This window comes from Hippopotamus amphibius, chromosome 4 (assembly GCF_030028045.1).
Source record: "Hippopotamus amphibius kiboko isolate mHipAmp2 chromosome 4, mHipAmp2.hap2, whole genome shotgun sequence".
Taxonomy (NCBI): Eukaryota; Metazoa; Chordata; class Mammalia; order Artiodactyla; family Hippopotamidae; genus Hippopotamus; species Hippopotamus amphibius.
In genome coordinates, this window is record NC_080189.1 from 89,346,992 (window position 1) to 89,366,480 (window position 19,489).

At 36.1% G+C, this 19,489-nt stretch overlaps 1 protein-coding gene and 1 long non-coding RNA gene across 10 annotated transcripts in view; one reads left to right on the forward strand and one right to left on the reverse strand.

Annotated features, from left to right (window-relative positions):
- The window catches only part of PTPN12 (protein tyrosine phosphatase non-receptor type 12), an 89,032-nt gene extending 70,335 nt beyond the window's left edge, over nucleotides 1-18,697 (forward strand). For 5 of the 9 annotated variants that reach the window (XM_057731126.1, XM_057731130.1, XM_057731131.1 and 2 more), the window contains 6 exons: nucleotides 6,883-7,865; nucleotides 12,050-12,124; nucleotides 13,018-13,085; nucleotides 14,020-14,050; nucleotides 16,343-16,450; nucleotides 16,977-18,056. In XM_057731126.1, the coding sequence (XP_057587109.1) occupies nucleotides 6,883-7,865; nucleotides 12,050-12,124; nucleotides 13,018-13,085; nucleotides 14,020-14,050; nucleotides 16,343-16,450; nucleotides 16,977-17,038 (1,327 nt within the window). In that variant the 3' untranslated portion in view covers nucleotides 17,039-18,056. Of the gene's footprint in view, nucleotides 1-6,882; nucleotides 7,866-12,049; nucleotides 12,125-13,017; nucleotides 13,086-14,019; nucleotides 14,051-16,342; nucleotides 16,451-16,976 lie in introns of all 9 variants that reach the window. The other 4 variants (XM_057731124.1, XM_057731125.1, XM_057731127.1 and 1 more) reach the window with 4 other exon arrangements.
- LOC130851191 (uncharacterized) overlaps nucleotides 157-19,489 on the reverse strand; it is a 65,363-nt gene continuing 46,030 nt past the window's right edge. Inside the window, exon 4 of the long non-coding RNA XR_009053139.1 lies at nucleotides 157-2,540. This is a non-coding gene — a long non-coding RNA (uncharacterized LOC130851191). The remainder of the gene's footprint in view (nucleotides 2,541-19,489) is intronic.

The window sequence follows — 19,489 nt, forward strand, 5'->3', positions numbered from 1 at the left end:
ACAGATTTACTACAGAGACACAAAAGTATACCTTAGTAAATTTTTTTTAATTTATAAGTATTTCAGAGACAATAACAATATACTAGATGATTCTAATGCCTCTTAATTCAAACAAATTTAAGTTGAAAAAGGATTGGAGATAGAAAATGGCTCTGTTTTATTTTTTTATTATTTTTGACTGTGTTGGGTCTTTGTTGCTGTGCACAGGTTTTCTCTAGTTGTGGCGAGTGGGGGCCACTCCCCACTGCAGTGTTCAGGCTTCTCATTGCGGTGGTCTCTCCTATTGCAGAGCATGGGCTGCAGGCCCTTCAGTAGTTGTGGCACATGGGCTCAGCAGCTGCAGCATGTGGGCTCAGCAGCTGTGGCACGTGGGGCCCCAGAGTGCACAGGCTTCAACGGTTGCAGCACACAGGCTCAGCTGCTCCGCGGCATGTGGGATCCTCCCGGACCAGGGATCAAACTCGTGTCCCCCTCATTGGCAGGCAGACCCTCAACCACTGCGCCACCAGGGAAGTCCCAGTGGCTCTGTTTTAGAGATTTTGATATCTCGGCTGGAGGTAAAAATTTACTGAGGACTCTGTATATAGCTGATGTAGAAGACTTGGGCATGAATAAGCTCTTTCAGACTCTGGGTATAATACCACAGAGTACCAAGGAGGGAACCTTGGTAAGCACCAAAATTTGTGAAGAGCAAACTAAAAGAAAGCTGTAAAAAAAGAAAAGAACAATCAAAGGGTAAAGGAAAACCAGGAAACACTGGCATTATAGAGCCTAAGAACGAGAGAGTTTTGTGTCTGGCAGAAATAGTTGAATATCTATCTACTTCCTTTAAGGGCTGCCTGGGAGAATGACCTGGACTTTTAGACATCTGTGGCTCTTAGAATATCCTGGATAGGTGAGGGTATTTCTGAGATCAAAACACGGAATTGGGATATCCTCAGATGGAGGCATTTGGGAACTCTTGTCAAGCACAGGATGTGGTGGGATTCTAATGACCAAGGGCCCTAGGAAGAAGGCAAGTAGAAATTTGGGTGATGGGAGAAATCCATACACATAAGACAGCTGTTATTCTACTTGAATGCTTTTTCTTTTCTTTTTTTTTTAATGTGGTTCTTTTTTTGATTAAAAAAACAATTACATTAAACCCAAATATACTGCCTTAAAATGATTAATTTATAAGTAAGAACAGCAAAGTGGTTGAATAAAAGTGGCATGTGGTCTTATAGACCAGCCAAATAGGAGAAGAAAAAGTTTAAAAAGAGATCCCTTTCAAAATAGTAAATACCTGGAAATAACCATAAGTAGAAAGTAGAACTTGAAGTAGAAATGTATTCATTTGCATTAATGAAAAAAATTAAGTGTTCTTGGTCCCGAATGTTTTGTTTTGTTTTTAAGAAGTGAAAAATGCCTTCCTCAGGACAGATGAAATTAAGAACAATATTTACAATAAGAATGATGCAAATCATATCATCAGTGGAATTTTTTTCCATCAGAATACCTAGTGAAAATATGAATGTTGAATACTATAGTGGAAAGTCGGTATGTAGCATATATTTTTTTTGTGACTGGGCTTATAATTTTTGTGCACATGAAACTCATAAAAGTGTTTTTAGCCTTATTTCAACAAATCTTAGATTAAGGAAGGATAAGGGGAAGTGTATGGGCAGTGTATGGAGAAGGTGCTGTGACTGACTGAACGTGTCACAAGTGGTTTGCAAAGATTCATGCTGGAGATTTCTTGCTGGACTATGCTTTCTGGTCAGGTAGACCAGTTGAAGTTGACAGCGATCAAATCGAGACATTAATTGAGCACAGTCAATGTTAATACCATGCGGGAGATAGCCAACATACTCAGAATATCCAAGTTAAATATTGAGAATCATTTGCACCAGCTTGGTTAGGGTAATCACTTTGATGTTTGGGTTCCACATAAGTTAAGTGGAGAAAACCTTCTTGACTGTATTTCCGCATGAGATTCTCTACTGCAAAGTAAAGAAAACTTTCTATTTTTAAAACAAATTGTGATGGGCAATGAAAAGTGGCTACTGTACAATAATGTGGAACAGAAGAGATCGTGGGGCAAGTGAAATGAACCACCACCAACCACACCAAAGGCCGGTCTAAATCCAAAGAAGGTGATGTGTATATGGTGGGATTGAAAGGGAGTCCTCTATTACAAGCTCCATCCAGAAAACCAAATGATTAATTCCAACAAGTACTGCTCCCAGTTAAGCCAACTGAAAGCAGCATTCGACAAAATGTGTCCAGAATTAGTCAACAGAAAACTCATAATCTTCCATCAGGATAATGCAAGACTGCATGTTTCTTTGATGACCAAGCAGACAGCTTAGATGGGAAGTTCTGATTCATCTGTTGTATTCACCAGACATTGCACCTTCAGATTTCCAATTATTTTGGTCTTTACAAAATTCTCTTAATGGAAAAAATTTCAGTTCCCTGGAAGACTTTAAAAGGTACCTGGAACAGTTCTTTGCTCAAAAAGTTAAAAACGTTTTGGGAAGATGGAATTATGAAGTTACCTGGAAAATGGCAGAAGGTAGTGGAACAAAAGGGTGAATACATTGTTCAATAAAGTTCGTGGCGAAAATGAAAAGTGTGTCTTTTATTTTTACTTAGAAACCGAAGGCACTTTTTGGCCAACCCAATATATGCATATGTCCACACTCATCAAATTGCATACATTAAGTATGTTCAGGTTTTTGTGTATCAGTTGTACCTCACTAAAGCTATTTTTAAAATGTGAGTAGCTAAGAATTTCTTTTACATATCAACATCATGTACAGACTACTTTTTCTAAAAACATTTATAAGATTGTTGGTTAAATAGACAGTTTAAACACATTTAACTCTGGTCCCTCCCTAAACTTCCTAAAATTATAGTGGAGGAATATGAAAATATATAAAGATTTAAGAATCGAAAAGAAGATGGTAGCAAAGGAGATTCTGACAAACATTTTTGGGAAGTGGAAAGCACGTTGACCAATGAAAACGGACTTACAACAGAGAAAGCTAAAACTTCCTTTACTGTAGGTGATGTAAGCCAACAAGCAAGATGATTCTCTTCAAAGAACTCCCAGAAAGGCCCAGAAATTGGAGGTCCCCCTTAAGGCTGGTGTGTAGGATGAAACTCAAAACAAGAAGAGTACTTAGATGTCTACATAAGGAGTGTTTAGAACCCCAAGTTACGTCCATCAAATTGAGCAGACAGATAACAGCTTTCTCGCACACCTGGGAACACAGCAGGGAGGGATTTACTCTGGGGTAGTTGGACCTGAAAGTATCTGGGTTCAGTATATCAGGTCCAACTGATGGTGGGGTTGTTAGTTACTTGCTGAAAGCAGGAATCTACATGCTGAATAGTGAGTTCCTCCAGCTCCCTTGGTCTCACACCTTGGCTCCCAGAATACCGAAAGCCACTTCTGGTGGGAGACAGAATCCCTGTCTTGAAAAACTAACCAGCCCAAGAGAGGAAATCTATAGTTATTGATGCTTGTGCTCCACCAGTGATATTGCATGGGCTGTATTCAGTCACCAAGCAGTAAGATGACCACTAAGCCACAAGCCCTCCCTCTCACATTTACATACACATTTTCCAGTAATTTAAAATATTCCTTTTTTTTTTTTTTTTTTTTTGATGTGGAGCATTTGTAATGTCTTTGTTTAATTCGTTACAGTATTACTTATGTTTTATGTTTCAGTTTTTTGGCTGTGTGGTGTGTGGGATCTTAGCTCTCTGACCAGGGATCGAACTCACACTCCCTGCATTGGAAGGTGAAGTCTTAACCACTGGACTGCCAGGGATGTCCCAAAATATTCCATACTTTAAAAATGGACAGGGACTTCCCTGGTTGCACAGTGGTGAGTACTCTGTGCTCCCAATGCAGGGGGCCTGAGTTCAATCCCTGGTCAGGGAACTAGATCCCACATGTAAACTGCAACTAAGAGTGTGCATACCACAACTAAGGAGCTGGTGAGCTGCAGCTAAGAGGCCTACGTGCTACAACTAAGGAGCCCGCCTGCCACAACTAAGACCTGGCGCAACCAAATAAATACATATTAAAAAAAACAAAAACAAGAACAGAATCAAGAATTATCAGACATTTGAGAAAGCCTCCAACATAAGACATATCCAAATAAGCAGGAAAAAAAGGGACATGGACGAAATGGAGACAACACACGATAGAAAAAAGACAGGGTGGGGGCAACTGTCTATTTTCTCAGTAATTTAATAGTGCAACATGAAATAAGAACCAGGTCATAATAAATAAGAAGCTCTTGGAAACTAAAAATATAATAGCATAAGTTTTAAAAATTTAAATTTAATTTTAATTAAAGAAGGCTAGAAGATAGTCAAGGAAATCTGCTAAGAAAACGAAGAAATAGAAAAAGAAAATGGGAGAGAAAAGATAAAGAAATTAAATAAAATTTATTTTTAAAAAATCAGAGATTCAAACCAGGAGGTATATCACATAATAATAGTAATAATAACAATTATAAGTAAAGCTAACATAGTCTGGAAGGAGACTGGAAGAAAAGCAATTAGCAAAGAAATGTTTCTAGTATTAACATGAATTTTTGTACAGAAACTTCTCAACATAATGGATTAAAAATTGTAACACAATGGATTAAAAAAAGTTACACCACGAGATTGTAGAACATCAAGGGAAGAAAAAAAAAAAAGAACCTAAAAGCTCCAAGAGAGAAAAAACCTAGCTCACATTCAAAAGAACAGGAATCAATTACAAAATTCTGAAGGACAGTTATTTCTGGTCTAAAATAATATACCTTTTCCAAGGGAACTCTTCTGCACTGTTGGTGGGAATGTAAGTTGGTACAGCCACAATGGAAAACAGTTTGGAGGTTCCTTAAAAAACTAAAAATGAAACTACCATATGACCCAGGAATCCCACTCCTGGGCATATATCCAGAGAAAAGCATAATCCAAAAAGAAACATGTACCATAATGTTCATTGCAGCACTATTTACAATAGCCAGGACATGGAAGCAACCTAAATGCCCATCAACGGATGAATGGATAAAGAAGATGTGGCATATATATACAATGGAATATTACTCAGCCATAAAAAGGAATGAAATTGCTTTATTTGTAGTGAGGTGGATGGACCTAGAAACTGTCATACAGAGCGAAGTAAGCCAGAAAGAGAAAAACAAATACTGTATGCTAATTCATATGTATGGAATCTAAAAAAATGGTACTTATGAACCCAGTGACAGGGGTTCATAAAGATGCAGATGTTGAGAACGGACTTGAGGACATGGGGTGGGGGTGGGGGCAAAGGGGAAGCTGGGACGAAGTGAGCGAGTAGCATTGACATATATATACTACCAAATGTAAAATAGAAAGTTAGTGGGAAGTTGCTGCATAACATAGGGAGATGAACTCGATGGGTGATGACTTAGAGGGCTAGGATAGGAAGTGTGGGAGGGAGTCGCGGGAGGGAGGGGATGTGGGGATATATGTATAGATACAGCTGATTCACTTTGGTGTACCTCAAAAACTGGCACAACAGTGTAAAGCAATTATATTCTAATAAAGAGCTTAAAAAAAATAATATACCTTTTCCAGAAGTCAGTAACCATGAAAATATAATAATTATATAGGCCTTAGGAAATTTATTTCCTATGTATAGTTCTTAAGAAGCAACTGGAGGATATAACCCACTAAATCAAGCGAGTGTACTCAGAAAAAAGGAAGATGGAACCTGGCAAACAGGAGAGTCTGACACAGAGAGAGTGTCAGCTCTCTGGTGGCCTTGGGAGCCAGGGGCCCACACTGAAGCGGGAGGCTTAAGGTTTCTAAGAGGGATGTCTGTGGTAGTGATAGTTACCTGATGTGCTTGACCAATTGAGAGGACAAATCTGCAGGCAAGTTTGAAGAAGGGCTGAATTACTGCTGGTACATAGGAAACCCAAGGCAATTATTAGGGAAAAATAAGGCTTGTATAAGAAAAAATAGGAAATCATGCTTTCATTGGTATGAATAATAACTGTCATTAAGATTGAACTAACCAAAATTTAGCAGTATTAGGAAGATGGAGAAGACATTACATAGTAGGAAGACAGTAGAGTATGTGTGAAATAGAAACATCAAGTAATAACAGTTTATGTATTTTGAAATATTTTGAAATATGGTGGTAATCTTACAGGCAGCTGTTTTTAGAAAGTTGAAACTTGATGTCTCAGGGTAACTGGAGGGCTGTGGGAGGGGACTGCTCGTTTTTTATTAAAATTCTTGTATTATTTGACTTTTTTAAACAGTGTACATGTATTGCTATAGCTTGCTAAACATTAAATTTTCTTACCTTGGCACATTTTAGTTTTTTACTCATAACCACAGACTCCACTGACTTAAGAGGCTTAGCCACATAACTGTTACCTATCAACTTATTTTTTAAAAGGATGAACATTTTTTTTTAAGTGATAACCGTGTTTTTTTTTTATAGGTGTTTTGTTTTTTGTTGTTGTTTTTTAATTTAGGGTGTGTTGGGTCTTTGTTGCTGCGTGCCAGCTTTCTCTAGTTGCGGTGAGCGGGGGCTGCTCTTTGTTGCAGTGTGCAGGCTTCTCATTGTGGTGGCTTCTCTTGCTGTGGAGCATGGGCTCTAGGCACGTGGGCTTCAGTAACTGCGGTACTCAGGCTCAGCAGTTGTGGCTCGCGGGCTCTAGAGCGCAGGCTCAGTAGTTGGGGTGCATGGGCTTAGTTGCTCTGCAGCGTGTGGGATGTTCCCAGACTAGGGATTGAACCCACGTCCCCTGCATTGGCAGGAGGATTCTTAACCACTGCGCCACCGGGGAGGTCTCAGGATGAACATTCTTATAATACTCTTTTCTTAATGTTTTCCAGTTGCCTTGTAGAAGGGGATGCTAAGGAAGAAATATTGCAGCCTCCGGAACCTCACCCAGTGCCACCCATCTTGACACCTTCTCCCCCTTCAGCTTTTCCAACAGTCACTACTGTGTGGCAGGACAATGACAGATACCATCCAAAGCCCGTGTTGCACATGGTTTCATCAGAACAACATTCAACAGACCTCAACAGAAACTATAATAAATCAGCAGAACTTACAGGGAAAAATGAATCAGCTATTGAACAGATAGATAAAAAATTGGAGCGAAATTTAAGTTTTGAGATTAAGAAGGTCCCTCTTCAAGAAGGACCAAAAAGTTTTGAAGGGAACACACTCTTGAATAGGGGACATGCAATTAAAATTAAATCAGCTTCGGCTTCACCATGTACAATTGATAAAATCTCGAAGTCACAGGAATTGAGTTCAAGAGATCTAAAAGTTGATGATATTTCCCAGAATTCTTGTGTGGACTGCAATGCAACACAGTCAAATAAAGCTCCAATTATGCTACCAGAAGAATCACAGAAGAATTCAGACACACCTCCAAGGCCAGACCGCTTACCTCTTGATGAGAAAGGACATGTAACGTGGTCATTTCATGGACCTGAAAATACTCTACCCAACCCTGATACATCTGAAGGCAAATCCTCAGATATCCACTGTCAAACAATGAAAACTGTGAGTTTAACACCAAGCCCCACAATGCAAGTTGAAACCCATGATCTTGTAGATCATCATAGCAGTTCCCCTCTATTCAGAGCACCCCTCAGTTTTACTAATCCTCTTCACTCTGATGACTCGGACTCAGATGAAAGGAACTTTGATGGTGCTGTGACCAAGAATAAAACCAATATTTCAACAGCAAGTGCCACCGTTTCTGCTGCCGCTAGTACTGAAATCATTTCTACAAGGAAAGTATTATCAGTGTCCATTGCTAGACATGATATAGCAGGAACAATACATTCAGGTGCTGAAAAAGGTAATGATAATAGTATCTAACACTTAAATATTTTTACTATGTGCCAGTCACTGTTCTAAGCACTTTAGCTATATTAATTCATTATGTTTTATTCCACACTTTACTCCAGAACCTACAGCAAAATTTCATTATTTTTGATACTAATTGTTGTTTTTTCAAGTAAGCCTTTATTTACTACCTTAGTTTGATCACATTGCGTTACTGGACTTTGTGTTTCCAAAATATTTCAATTGCTGTAACTGAAAAGTTTCTCTTCTTATATTTCACAACTCTTAATATTTATATGCGTCAAAAATTTATGTGGCTGAACAATTAGAAATAATTTAGGGAAGATAGAATTACTTAAAGTGACAGTGACATGGGGCTTCCTAGGTGGCGCAGTGGTTAAGAATCCGCCTACCAATGCAGAGGACGTGGGTTTGATCCCAGCTCCAGGAAGATCCCACATGCCACGGAGCAACTAAGCCCGTGTGCCAAAAAAAATAAAGTGACAGTGACATAAATACTGTAGAATGGCTTGATTGGCCATTTAATTTCACCCATGTATATTACAGATACCTATTTCATTTTCTTTTTATGATCTTTTAGCTACAAAATACCTTTTTAAAATTCTCCTCACAAATACTTGCAAAAAAGGCTCCTTTCAACAAATTTAACCAAGGAGCAATATTGCAACTGCTCAGCAGAATATGGGAAGTTTAATTCAGTTAGTAGTAAGTGGACTATTTCCATATCTAGTCACCAGTGCTACTACTGTTTAATTAACGACCTTTTTCTTTAAGCAGTCTAAGCATTTCAAGATAACACATGTCCTAAGTTCCCAGGATGTATTATTGGTCTGGAAACTCCTCATTAATCTGCTAAAAATTACCATGGCTGCGGTCTTAAACAGACCACAAAGTTGACAGCAAATGTATAAACACAAAAGCTATTTACTGATAGGTTGATTATCAATGGTTTTTTACTTGTCGGTGAATTTTGGTAGTGACACATACAGACTGGTGTTTATAATGTGCAGGCAAAATAAATACTGTGAACTTGAAAGATGACTTTTTCTAATTCTGACCCAGTAAGTAAGTACCACCCATACTGTGGTACCTCTATTTTCCTCAACTCGCACATACTTTTTTTTTTCCTTTTTTTAATCTTGGGGATGTATCTGGTGGAGTAGATGAGAGTCTAAGCTAGTTTCTTAAATTTACAAGATTCTCTATGTTCTTGATTCTTTTGTGTTTTATTTGAAGGATCTTCAGAAGATAATGGTGCCACAATAAGTAGTACTTTACCAGTTTGGCATAATTTAAAATTGTTAATATTTTTTTTTCCTCGACATCAGAGTTTGAAAAATAACTGCTAAGTTGTAACTATACAAGAAAATATATAGATAAGAAATTGTCATTTTGGTGTTTTTAGCATATCAGGCATGTCTTGTACCTAGGAAATACATTTTTTAAAATCATTACTAGAAATAGAATTTGGTGAGGGCAGGAAGAATGCATGATATGATACGCTCATTAAAAATTACTGCCATATGACCAGTCTTTTGGTGATAACAGAAAGAGTTCCTTTAAAATATGACATACTGTATAGGAATAGTTGAAAGCACTCTACTCTATACCAGCTCACTTCCTTTCTCTCCATTTTATTTGTATTTCAAAGGAAAGATAGCTGTAAATGTGATTTCTGGTTTCTTTTCACCTTACCCTAACTATGCTAAATGAGTTTGGTATTAACAGAAGATTTTCCTGTGTAAGTATTCTGTGTTGCAACAGAACTACAAGCAGTCCTGTTTTTTTTTTTTTTCAAGCCATTCTATTTTTAATGTTATTAATTATTTACCTTGTAGATGAACCTTTGGCACAAGAATTAGATTATTGTTTGGTTGTTTTAAGTTTGCTATGGAATAATTTTGTTTTGATGCCTAATACGTTTTGCATGAGTTATTGCCTGAAAAAATGCTGACTATGAATTCTGATTTTAATATTGACTTAGGCCTCCTGAAAGATTTCTCAAACATGGTTACTAGGCCCTATAAAGTGTATGATTTACAAAAGCCTATGAAAAATGAGCAGTCTCTGGTTGGATATCCTCTAAAACAGAAGTTTACACAGAAAAGGCAATCCGAAGATCCAGGGAGAAACATGCAGTTGAGAAGCCAAGGCCACAGTTAGAAAATAAAGTCTTTTAAGAGTGAGGACTGTTGTAACAGAAGAGGTATAGAGTTTCCAAAAGATACGTGATACTTGATGTAAACAAGCCAGACTGTCCTTCCTGATTTGTTCACTTCATTGTGAAATGGCACCACAATGCCAAGATTATGCATCCCTTCCTTCCAACAGCCCTCGCTTCACTGTGAGCCTTTAAGTAACAAAAGGTCAAGGGGAAACATGGTGATTGCTCAGGTTGTTACCACTGGATGAGGTAGATAGTTCTTTAACAGCTTAACTTTATATGCAAGAGAGAGTTCTACTACTCATGTTTTATATATATAATATATAATGTATTGGACTGGAACTCTTCTCTCAGCAGGATCCAGGGGCTGTATTTTCTTGTGTCTTCAGCTAAGTAAATGTAGGAGGAACCAGAGCAATCATACCTGGCTCATGCATGTTGAAAAAAAGGCTTTTCTTGATTTTCACTCTTTTTAATGCATAGCCTATCAAATGTGGTAAAATAGCAAAGTATCATGGCACAATTGTTCATATTTTTAAGAGAACAGTTGTCAAGAGTTAGGCGATATAGGATCCTCACATCTTCCTTTCTTTGCCCCATCTTTCCTAACCTGAGTTAGAATTGTATCCTCATATTTTCTTTTTCTACCTCCAGTGAAACCTCAGAGGGTCTAATACTCTCATTTCACCTTATACCATAATAAGGCTAACTGATGAAGCTTACAATGCATTATCTTTTCTAAGGGCTAATTTTGTTTTTACTGGTGAAAAGCTTTTATATGGCTTCCATCAGTATTCTCAAAGTATGGTCATATGCCACTGTTCACAAGGCTTTAGGCAATAAATAAATGAACATCCAAAAATTTTTAATGGTTAATGGGGCTTCCTAGGTGGCGCAGTGGTTAAGAATCCGCCTGCCAATGCAGGGGACACAGGTTCGATCCCCGCTCCAGGAAGATCCCACATGCCTCGGAGCAACTAAGCCCGTGTGCCAAAACAAAAAAACAAAACAAAACAAAAAATTTTAATGGTTAAATTTTTGTGTATTAGAAAAATAACTAGCACCTTTAATCTGTTATTTTTGTCATTACTATTTAAAATATGACTAAAGTACATAGTTAAGTTTAAAATGAGTGGGATTTTAAAAAATAGGACATATGGTCCACAGTGTGGCAAAACTCATAAAAGCAGCTGATTACAGTTTGGGAAACACTGACTTAAGTCAAACAACTGAATCTTTCCTTTGTGGACTTAAAACATCATCAGCAAGCCCAGTAGAGAAGGCACTTGCCTGCTGGCTTCTCGGCTGAAGATGCCTTCAGACTCTGAGGAGAGTGTGATTAATGCCTACAGGGTGTCATGGGAGAGTCATTTTCTCTGTGCCACAGTGATGGACTTCATTCTTTGCTCAATAAGCTTCATAATTTTTTTTTATAAGAAGTTGAGTGATAAGGATATCTTGTTTATTTTTTGCATCTTTAAAAACTGGTTCTCGTAGATATTTGTGGCAGTGATTTTTAAGAATGTTGAAAAAGCTCTCTTAAAAAAAAGCTCTCATTTTGTTTATAAATTTTATTTATTTATTTATTTATTTATTTTATTGGCCGTGTTGGGTCATTTTTGCTGTGCGCGGGCTTTCTTTTAGTTGCAGTGAGTGGGGGCTACTCTTCATTGTGGTGCGCGGGCTCCTCATTGCCGTGGCTTCTCTTGTTGCAGAGCACGCGCTCTAGGCATGTGGGCTTCAGTAGTTGCAGCACATGGGCTCAATAGTTGTGGCTCATGGGCTCTAAAGCGCAGGGTCAATAGTTGTGGTGCACGGGCTTAGTTGCTCCACGGCATGTGGCATCTTCCCGGAGCAGGGCTCGAACCCATGTCCCCTGCATTGGCAGGCGGATCCTTAACCACTGAGCCACCTAGGAGGCCCTCATTTTGTTTAGATAACAAGTTCCTTTTTAAATGAGTTAACATTTTTTAACAGGTTCATAATTTGTCTAAATTTTGTGTTTAATATAGATGTTGATAGTGAAGATTCGCCTCCTCCCCTACCTGAAAGAACTCCTGAGTCTTTTGTATTAGCAAGTGAACATAGTGAGTGTATCTTCTGATTTTACATATTTCATACTCTAATAATAAGCTCTGAAAAACATGGCTGATTGCAATCTGTTGCTGTTGAGCTACATAATTAAATTCAAAAACAAGTTTGAATTTATACTGAGAAACGGTTTTAATTCCTTGTATGAAAAATACTTTACAATGGTATTTTTTATTTGCTAAGACTACTAATAAAATGGCTACAGTTATGTCAAATACTATAATTCAGGTAAATGCAATTATAACTGTATACAATTTCTTTTCTTTTCATTCATTAACAATGGCACTTATTTATGAAAAGACATTAATTGCTTCACTAGGTACCAGTTTAGGTAAGTAAACATTTAAATTCTGTTGTAGGCAGGCATCACTCAGTTCATGTTAATTGAGGACACTTAAGGCCACAAGAGTATCAGTGAGAAGTGGGAGAAAATGATCATATTTCAGAGTGTTGATAATATATTTCTCCTTCCCATCGTGAAAAAGAGTACAGAAACAGCTTTAATGTATTTACAGTGTCTTGTGTTCAGTGGAGGTGCACACCACTAGTCTTATCTGAGTTGCATTTTACCAATATTTTATTAATTTTAACTAATTTTAAGAATATTAAAAACAGTGAAGCTGTATACTTCACTAATACTAAATAAATAAGTCTAAGTCTGTCATACCTGTAAATTACAATGTGCTTGTAATAAACTCTAACTGAATTCTTTAAATTTTATAGAAGAAAACTTAAAGGGATATTCTTCAATTACTAGAAGCTAGAAAATTTTTAGTGGAAGTGATAGTTCCTAAAAATCTGTAGTATCTGTTTTTGCATATTACCTTAATGCAAGAAATTTCAAGAATTAAAGATGTTAATTTTAATAGTAAGATTTCATTTTTCTCAGATACACCTGTAAGACCTGAATGGAGTGAACGTCAAAATCAGGAACAGTGTGAACAAAAAAAACCTGAAGTGAGTCCTTTTGGGATTAGAACAGCTATAGCTCAATATTTTTGTTCTTTTGTTTTATTAATTTATCTTACAGTTGTTATAATATCTTACCTTAAGACTATTAAGTATATTTTTGATAATTATTTCTTATGCTACGATTTCAGATAAAAATTATATGAAATGTGAGATCTAAATTTTTTTAAAGAGCATCATGATGTACATATGACCATCACGTCACAGTATTGTTTTCCCAAGCTGCTTTTGAAATTTGTAAATTATGCCTTGTTTCAAATCATTTTGGAGGTATGAATGGAATAGGAGTTACTATTTTTGGGGTCATAGTGCTTTCCTAGATTTTTTTTTCTTTCCATTATAAAACCAGGTATAAAGTCGCTCTGGCTTTTCTGGTCACATAAGCCTTCCTTTTCACATTCAGGAAATCTTTTGGTAGCTAAATATTTTAGCCATGGCAAATGCCATTTTTCATCAGCATTAATATGTTTTTCATATTTCTCTCATCTGAATATCTCTGAAATTGGGGTATATCTTAAAATTGATTAAAACAACATTGGGATATACTTTAAATTGGTACATAAAGTATTGGTAACCTAATAATGATGCTGTGTCTTAAAATCGGTGATATCATAATTTGACGAATGCAGTAGAGGGCTGGCAAAATGCACTTGTGTGTGTTCTCTCATGTAGTGACTTCTGCATTTTTAGTTTTCATCCAGAAGGAAAAAGGAATTCCCCTATGCTTCTATTCCCAGGGTAAAACACAACATTAAGTATTTTTAACCCTAATTGAAAACACCATTGTTTTCTCTTCCTTTGATACTGAGAATCTTGATAGATCTTGATTTATTAGGATATATACTCATAACAGACCAAATTTTCTATAATTTGTACTGTACTGGGGATGTACTGTAATAGGTATTGAATGTCTTCCTTATAGGGCTTGATAACTTCTGGAAGTGAAACATGTGGTAAGTTGGATTGTGTTCCTTTTTGCTATAGATTATATAAATTAATTTCTGTAAAATAGCATGTCTCATGGTGTATGCTATTTATTTGGTTATTTCTGTATGTGAAAATATGTAGGGCAAGTCTTCTAGCACCTAAATTATGTAGTATACTTCTTTTAAATTTATTGTTATACCAGATATTATTATTGATCAGGAGGATAACATTTATTATCATTAGTTAACAGGCTGCTGGGAAATTATTTTAAAAGTATTTTCCTGCATTTTATTTCTGTTGTTTATAAAAATACTTAGATTCTAGATCTGACAATGATTTGAATAAATGCCCCAAATTAACCTAGATGATTGAATTGCATGCCTAAAAATCAATTGTTTTGGAAATCTTCCTTTTAGGACTTTTACGTTTCTTAAGGCCAGTAAGATTATGTCAACCCAGTATTATAATGCCAAGTTAGAAAATTTTTTCTACCACATTACTTTTACTGTCATAGTAAAATAGGTCAAGTTATTGTTCATTCTTATAAATCACTAACCATGTAAGCAGCTCATCAAACATTGTAGCCTGTTCAGTTCCCTCAATTTATCTATCATCTCTGCCTTTACCCTCCATTCTGCTTCAGCTGCTCTCTCCCTGTATCTTTGCCTAATGGCGCTCCATTCCATCTCATAAACTCTTTATTACTCTCTATTTACTTTCCTGAGGCAACATATTATAAGGAAAAGGTTAGAAGCTTTAGCATCAAGCCCACATGGATTGGAATCCCGTTTTTGCCATTTTACTATGTGGCTTTGGGCAAGTTACCTAATCTTTTTAGGCCTCAGTTTTCTTCTCTTTGAAATGCAGGTGATAATAGTAACCTACCCTAGGGGATTGTTGCAAAGATTTAATTAAATTAAATCAGAGAGAGAGTTATTAGTGCCCAGAACATGGTAGCAGTACTATTGTTATTATCTATGTTTACTACTGCTGCTATGGCTAGATCCCTGGGTCTTTAATTTTCTTAGTATCTAATAAGTCCTTTCTGGTTTTCTTCCTTCTCTATCAATCTAGATACCACCATCACTCTAGTCATACTCACAGTTATCCTTAACTTTCTTGCCCCGAATTCCCCTACCATTTTATTTTATCCCTCAGGACTACTTAGTGCGGCTGGGGGACATGGCCCAAGTTCACAGATGGAGCATTCAGTTCTCAGATTGATCCCTAGTTGAGCCCTCAGGGCTGCTTCATGATCTTACATGCTCTGGTTTATACCCTTTGTATTTCCCCTGAATTTTCCAAGTCTTTATTTTCTTCTAAAATCATGAATCCCACTAACTCTTAATCAGTAGTAGACCTTTTACTTCATTGAGAAAATTGAGGCTTTTAGACTAAATCATCATTTCTTCATAGAAGCCAACCCTGAGTACTTCTCTGCCACTAGTTTCGTCTACATGCCTCTCCTCTCTGTCTCCATTTATTATAAAACTTATCACACTACTATAATAATGTACTTGTCTGTCTCTCCTACTAGACCGGGGTTGGCAAACTGTATCCCACAGGCCTAAATCCTGCTCGTGGTGTTTTTCTTGTTCTGCCCTTGAGCTGAATAAGTGATTTTTTATATTTTAAACAGTTGTTTAAAAATAAAAACAAAGAAACAAAAATCAATGAAAAATATGTGACAAAGACCATATGTGGTTTGCAAAGCCTAAAATATTCTCTAGCCCTTTACAGAAAAAGTTTGCCAACCCCTGTCTAGACTTATAAGCACCTGAGGACAAGGATTGTCTATTATTTGACTTGTATTCCAAGTTTCTAGAAAAGTTCCTTACAGGGGTGTAGGGGATGTGATGAAGGTGGTGAAAGAATGACTGAATCACAGTAGTTGATTTCTTGTTACTAATCTTATGCACTGGCAGTTAAATAAGTAAAGTAAAATTTTAGCAACACTGAATCTTAAAAGAATTACTACTTTTAGGCACAAATATTAAGTTAATTAATAAACTATGAACTTGTTTGCCTTTGATTTCCATATAAAGGCATTTCACTTGCAGTTAAAGTAAGAGCAAAAGGAGAGTCGTCACATAGCAGAAGTACTCGCTGCAGATTTCTAGGTGCCTGCAAGAACACCTGACATGCTTTCCTGTGTTCACTACCCTTGCATTTATATTTATCTGGGCCTCTAAAATGATGATGCTCAAGAGAAAACTTGCTCTTTTAACTAGTTGCCCACATTAAAACAATTAGAGGAGTCTGCTACATATGCTGCTATGAATGCTTGTGGTTAACAATGGTTTTGGTTTGTATTTTAGATCCCCCAGCACGAGGTATTCATACAGAGAGCTGTGCAGAATGTCCACCTACTTTCAGTAACAAAAAAGATCAGATATCAGAAAATCCAGCAGAAGCCACAGAGATTGGTAATTTGTTTACTAGATAATTTAAAAACTATAATTGTGTAGTTAATGCTGACAGGAATGAAAAAGTTATTTGCCATCATTCCAGAATTTCCTCAAGGCAAAATGTATCTTTGTGCTATGATTTATTCAGGTTCTTAAATGGCACTTGCCAAGAATAAAACATGTATCATCAAAGTTGCTTGGAACTAATTATTAAACAAAGGAAATAATTTATTCTGTTTCATACTAAGGTTAAAAGCTAAAATATAAAAAACTGCAGTATGTAAACAAATCTTTCTTTTGAGTTGGAAAGCCTAAAAACGCCTTAGATGTTTTTGTTACATTTTGATAGAATTGATTTCATTTTTTTATAAAAGAAGCAATTATTTTCAACTACCCAGAACAAATTAAGAGTTGGTTTGTGTTTGTAGAGATCTGTTTAGTTTAAATTTATTTGTTCCAGAAAAAGAGAATGTCTACAGACATGGTTTAATAGTGTAAAAATACTTCTGAACACTAGCCAATTCTTGTGGTATTTTGATTATAGGTTTTGGTAATCGTTGTGGAAAACCCAGAGGACCAAGAGATCCACCTTCAGAATGGACATGATTCAGGGAACTAAAAGACACTTTAAATTATACTGGAAAATTCAAGTGCCACTGAAAGCCAGATTTATAGTATTCCATCTTTAAAATGTGGGACTAACAGCAGTGTAGATTGTCACCTTGGTGTTTTTTTGCTGGGACCATCTACCTGCCTTACATTACACTTAGGAAAAAGTATTACATATGGTTTATTTTGTAACTTCAAGTATTATTGCCTTAATGTCTCTTAACCCTGTTACACGCTGCTTGTAGACATGTTAATATAGTAATACTTTTATGATAAATTGAGTTTAAGGACTACTCTTTTGCTAATGTTTTATTATGTATGCATTATTTTGTATATGTACAGGGCAAGTAGGTATATAATTTGATAAAGTTACAGTCATAAAATATTATTAACAGAAGATGTAAGAAATTTCTGCATGGTCTAAATCTTTGTGTACCTTATTTGTAAATTATTTGCCCTGAAGTTTTAGAAAATAGTTTCTGAATTTTAAAATTGCTGGATTCATGCAGCCAGCATTACAGGTTATCAGAGATCAAAGATTGTAATAATAATACATTTTGTAAATTGTAAGCAAAAAGTTATTTTTATATTATATACTGTCTAATTGTCCATCCTAATTGTCCTTGTTTTCATCTAGTCATGGAGATTCAGTAAGTGCCTTGGAACAATATTGAATTCTCTTAGCTCGTGTGTGTTACTTTAATATTTGAATTCAACTGGGATTAGAAGACTATCAAAATATATGTATGTTTCAGGATATTTGACCTGCCATTAAAAAAACAGAAACAATTTTACAGTGCCTACTTGGTTTTTCATTCCTCATTTGTGGGAAATTAGACAATATCTACCTTCCTGCCAGTTCAGTCTTATCTTTAAGTCATGAGTGTGAATGGGGTTTGATCTCTTAATTAAAGAATAGGGAGCACCTTCTGCAGAAACATGGCTTTGCAGTTCTAAATATTTATCCTGGAGTCAGCCCCAGGCATCCTCTCAGCCTTCTCATTATTGCCTACTAGTATTCCAGGAAGACACCAAACAAAGGTGTGGCTGGGAAATGGGGAACTGATTTCTTCCCATCCTGCACTGGAGCAGAGGTCCTATCCATAAGTACCAAGTTTGAATTTTCACATCATGGACTGAAGCTGATAGACATCTGTATTTTCCCTCTGCATATAAAAGAGGGAAGAAATTATGAGACTGAGATAAAGTAATTGTATATGAATAGAAGGAGGATCATTGTGGAAGAGAAAATAATACTATGATTTCATGTTGAAAAATTTATAAAGCTCAATGGTCTTTGAAGTTCACATTTTTCTCATATATTTGGTCAAAAAAATGTGAGTAAAGTGGACCCTTGACATTCCTAAGACAAAAACACCTCTATAGCGTATTTTCTTAACAAAATTTAAACTGAAATAAAGTATAAGTGAGAAATAGTCTCCATACACTTTATGATTTGTATAATATGGCACTAAAATCATTTGTAAAGATTTTTTTGTTGGGAAGAAGTTGCTTTGGAACTCCTGCATTGAGGTATACATGTATTCAGAAGGGTGCAAAAAGCATATTAACTGTCACAAAGTGTACACTCCTCTGAATGTGACCACTCCTAGGTCAAGCAGTAGAACAGGACCAGCCACTGAGAAGCTTCTCCCTTGAGCTAAGATTTGTTCTTTATTATATGTGTAGCAGTTGCGTGGTTCATTTTTCATTTGCTAGAGTTTTGCATTGTATGAATATACCACAGTTTGTACATTCTGCTACTAATAGACATTTGGATTGTTTTTGGCTTGGGAAAATTACAAATTTTGTTACTACAAACATTTTTTAATGTGTTTTGGTGTACTTTTAAATATATAAATCTGTTGGGTATATATTCAGGAGTGCAATTTTTGGATTATAGAGTATGCATGTATATATATTCAGCTTTGTAGATATTGCCAGTTTTCCACAGTGGTGGTTCTGATTGTTATATATTTCCCTCCTGACTAATGAAGTTGAGCACATTCTCATGTGCTTATGACCATGTGGATATTCATTTTTGTGAAGGACCTGTTAAAGTCTCAAGCAGATACTGTTTGGCAGTATTTACTAAAGCTGAGTACGCACATATCCTATCATCTGACAACTTTGCACCAGTTTTTCTATTTAGTTGTTTTTTTCTTAATGATTTGTTGGAATTATTTATATATTCCACATTTTAATCCTTGTGGGTTTGCCTGTGTTTTTGCCTTTTCAGTCTACTAATGGTGTTTTTTGTTTGTTTTATAAACAGAAGTTCCTGATTTTAATTAAATCCAATTTATCAATCTTTTATAATTACTCCTTTTTGGTGTCCTCTTTTAGAAATCTTTGCCTACCCCAAGATCACAAAGATATTTTTCAGTTTTCCAGAAGGTTAATTTTTTTATTTATATTTTTGTGTTATGTTTTTATCTAAAGCTACAG